General features: G+C 26.5%; 1 protein-coding gene across 1 annotated transcript in view; it reads left to right on the forward strand.

Moving 5' to 3' along the window:
* The window catches only part of LOC106678399 (solute carrier family 7 member 14), a gene marked incomplete at its 5' end in the record, with an annotated part of 170,552 nt that overhangs the window by 158,818 nt on the left and 8,227 nt on the right, over positions 1 to 3,507 (forward strand). The window contains 1 exon segment of the mRNA XM_014416879.3: positions 1,305 to 1,543. Within this exon segment, the coding sequence (XP_014272365.1) occupies positions 1,305 to 1,543 (239 nt within the window).

The raw sequence follows: 3,507 nt of genomic DNA on the forward strand, positions 1-3,507 counted from the left end.
ATATTTTTTTTTTTTCTGTACACATTATTATTCTTAAAAGACTGTTGTGGATTTAGCAAGGGTTTCATAACAAAAGATAAAAAGTGTGAGTTTCTGACGAATGCCAACAGCAGACAGACCTCAGACTAAGGAAAACCAACCAGTCCCATGTCTGAAAATGCAGGGTTGCCAATAACAGTGATATTTATTCATAGTTACATTTACAAATTGATTAGGGAGAAAAGAACATTATTGATTACAAATAAAATAATAAAACTTATTTTCTACAACAAAGACTTCATCCCAGATTAAAGTTTTTTCTACTTTATTCTATGCTAAACATTATTGATCAATAATTTCAGTCTTTAATTATCATTTTATAAAAAGCCTTTGATTTGGATACTGAACAAAAGTGCTACTAATATGTCATCATGTGATATCATAAAGGACTTGGACTAGTATCTGTAAATTCAACCAACCAACTGAAAAGTTAATTTTATTTTTTTAATATGTTCTCCTAAAATTGTATAAATTTATATAATTTTTTAAGTTTTTAAAAAGCTAGATTAGTTTCATTTTATTTATTTTTTAAGAAAAAAAATTTGAACTGAACCTAAACTTTTGATCGCTTTAAAATGAAAAATCAATCTGATTCTAATCATAAGTCTATTCATAATCTTAATTTCTTTTTTTTTTTCTCATTCCATGTTATTCCCCATTGTTTCAATCATCGAATATAAAAAAGTCAAAGAAATATAAAATCAGATTTCATAATTTTTAGAAATACTCTGGAATGTTTTCTGCTTATTTATTTAAATGGATACTGAAAATTCCTGATTTTAAAGATATTTTCTGAAATGAAATTTGTCAAACACAAAAAAGTATGCAAATACAAAGATACATTTTAGAAACTTCAATATTACTGTATAATTGATTAAAATCTCGAAGTAAGAAGCCTTATATGGGATGTTGACTTTCAAAATGGGATAAATCCAACTTTGAAAACCTTTCAGAGGACACAAAAAAGGTCTAAGCTAAAATTATTTCAATAGGAACATAATACCTACCTGATCAATCTAACATTCATTGCCAAGTAATTCAACATATTTCATCCTGGTTGGTATTATTTATCTACTGATATCATCATACTGACTTAACTTCTAAATTACTCGAAGACAGGAATTAGGGAAAAACAACCATTATTTTCAGTTTGATTGATAATATTATCATATGTTATTAATTAGTTATATGTTTGAATGTTCCATAAAAGTTTTAAATTCCATTACGTTACAATAAGTCTGTTATAACTATGTTTTGTATTACAGGCGGCTACTTATCTTTGCCCTGCAATATTTCCATGGGTAGATACTGGTCCTGCGACTGAAGAATCCGGGCGTCTTGTGATGAAACTGGTTGCCCTCCTTTACGTTCTTATTCTGTTTTTCGATCTTACTATTGTTTGTGGCATGGGCTCTGACTCACCGCTAGTAACCTTTCTTGTGTGTGTTCTGTTACCAGCAATAATAGGGGTTCTTCTGATGATATCTAGGAAACCCCAAAACCGGTGAGTGAGCTATTTAATGATTCTTAATTAAGGTATTTTATTCAAATTCAGGATTTTTTTTTATTAATGTGGTATTAGTCGCTATGTCAATTATAATGAAATTGGTTTTGTGATTTTTTTTTTTCACATATCAATTTAATGCATTTCTATTGCTTTTCACTATATTAAAACAGAATAAAATAACATTCCTAATTAGGTAACAATATAATTAAAATGTAATGATTATATTTGGATAAATAATGTATTAATTTTAAGCAACTGTTTATTAAAACATCTAAAAACAATTCGTGAAATGGTTTATAAACTAATTTTCATTAAAGAAAAAATGATTAAAAAGACAAAAAAAATAAAAAAAATAATCTGAACAAGTCCCTGCTTGTGAATGCAGATACAATTAAGTGTAATTACACAAAAGTGATTGAAGTTCTACATAACAAGTCTTGCTGTATGTAGCATGCTTTATTTCACAAGACTGAAACATGTAAAAATAAAGTTCACAGTAATATGAAAAAATAATTTACATGTTAGCCACATGATGATATGAAATCTCACGTTCACAACCATAGTGCATAGTGGAGAGAGGCATGCCTCAATTGAGAGATTGTTTTTTCAACTTTTATAATTACCATGCCGTATAACTTTTGACAAGGTGGGGCTGAAATTATTGTAGACTCATATTCATTGAAAAGCCAAGTTGAAATATAAAAAACATATACAAATGAAAACAACTGCATTAAAAGAATCCAATAGTACCCATGAAATCCAATATAATTAATTAAAGCAGTGTAGAAAATTAAAAATATCAAGGCGTTAAAGCTGATCCTTGGTAGTTATTTTTTCTAATTCAGGCCTTAAAAAATGTTTCTAATGCAAATAAAAAAGATATCAAATGAAATTTTTTGTGATCAACAATGACTACAATATGCTCTCAGAGAAGAATATTTATTAATATTAATGTTATTTAATATTATAGTTAATTATAGTTATTTAATATTTAGTTAATTAATATTAATATTAATATTAATGTAGAGTTATTCAAGGTAAACACAGCACTGTCCCTGATTCTGTCAAGACCCACTGAAACTCTGTTTCCTGTTGTTAAAACTCTGGTTATTGGTTATGATTGGATGCCAACTTTTTAATTTAGTTGTAATTAACTGCTTGTCAATTATTATTTTCTAATTGTTAAATGATGTCTATATAAATTAATGTATTTGAGAAGTAAAATGTTTCATTCTCCTAGAATGGTCAAGTAATGGTTGTTTTCTCATTATACACCTATTTTTTTCTTCTACTGTTTGGGGCTCTTCTTCCATCATCAGAATGATACGTCTGAAACTCAAAAAATGAAAACAAAAACATTAGTGTACAGTATAGTATAATATATAGTATTTAACGAAAACATGACAAAATATTTTATATGGATTATGACGATGTATACTATTAAGTTTCAGATGTATCATCATGAATATAGAGAAAGAGCAAAAAAAGTTGATGAAAGAAAAATAGTTTTATTGTGAGAAAATATAGAAAGGATTTCATAATAAAAAAAAAAAAAAAAAAAAAAAAAAAAAAAAAAAAAAAAAAAAAAAACATGCATGGAAAAGAATATTATAAAAAATGAAATAAATGAACTCACTTAATCAGCTTGAAAACAACCTGCAGTTGGCTTGACCAGCTGATAAGTTACTGACCTCAGAAGCAATAAAAACATTGTACTTCTCAAAGACAATAATTTTTGTATATATCAATTAATAATTAGAAAAAAATAATTTATATAGATTTTTGTACAAAACAAAAAAGTTGGCCTCTAATCATAAACAATGAACAGAATTTTAACTACAGGAAACAAAGTGTAAAATTTACATGGAAAATAATGATTAACCTTCCAATTGAAAAGTATAATACAATATTCTTCAAATGTTTGGAAGATTTATTTTATTATTTATTATTTTATTGTTTAT

The sequence above is a fragment of the Halyomorpha halys genome, unplaced genomic scaffold (assembly GCF_000696795.3).
Source record: "Halyomorpha halys isolate HHAL.00 unplaced genomic scaffold, Hhal_1.1 Scaffold140.1, whole genome shotgun sequence".
NCBI lineage: Eukaryota > Metazoa > Arthropoda > Insecta > Hemiptera > Pentatomidae > Halyomorpha > Halyomorpha halys.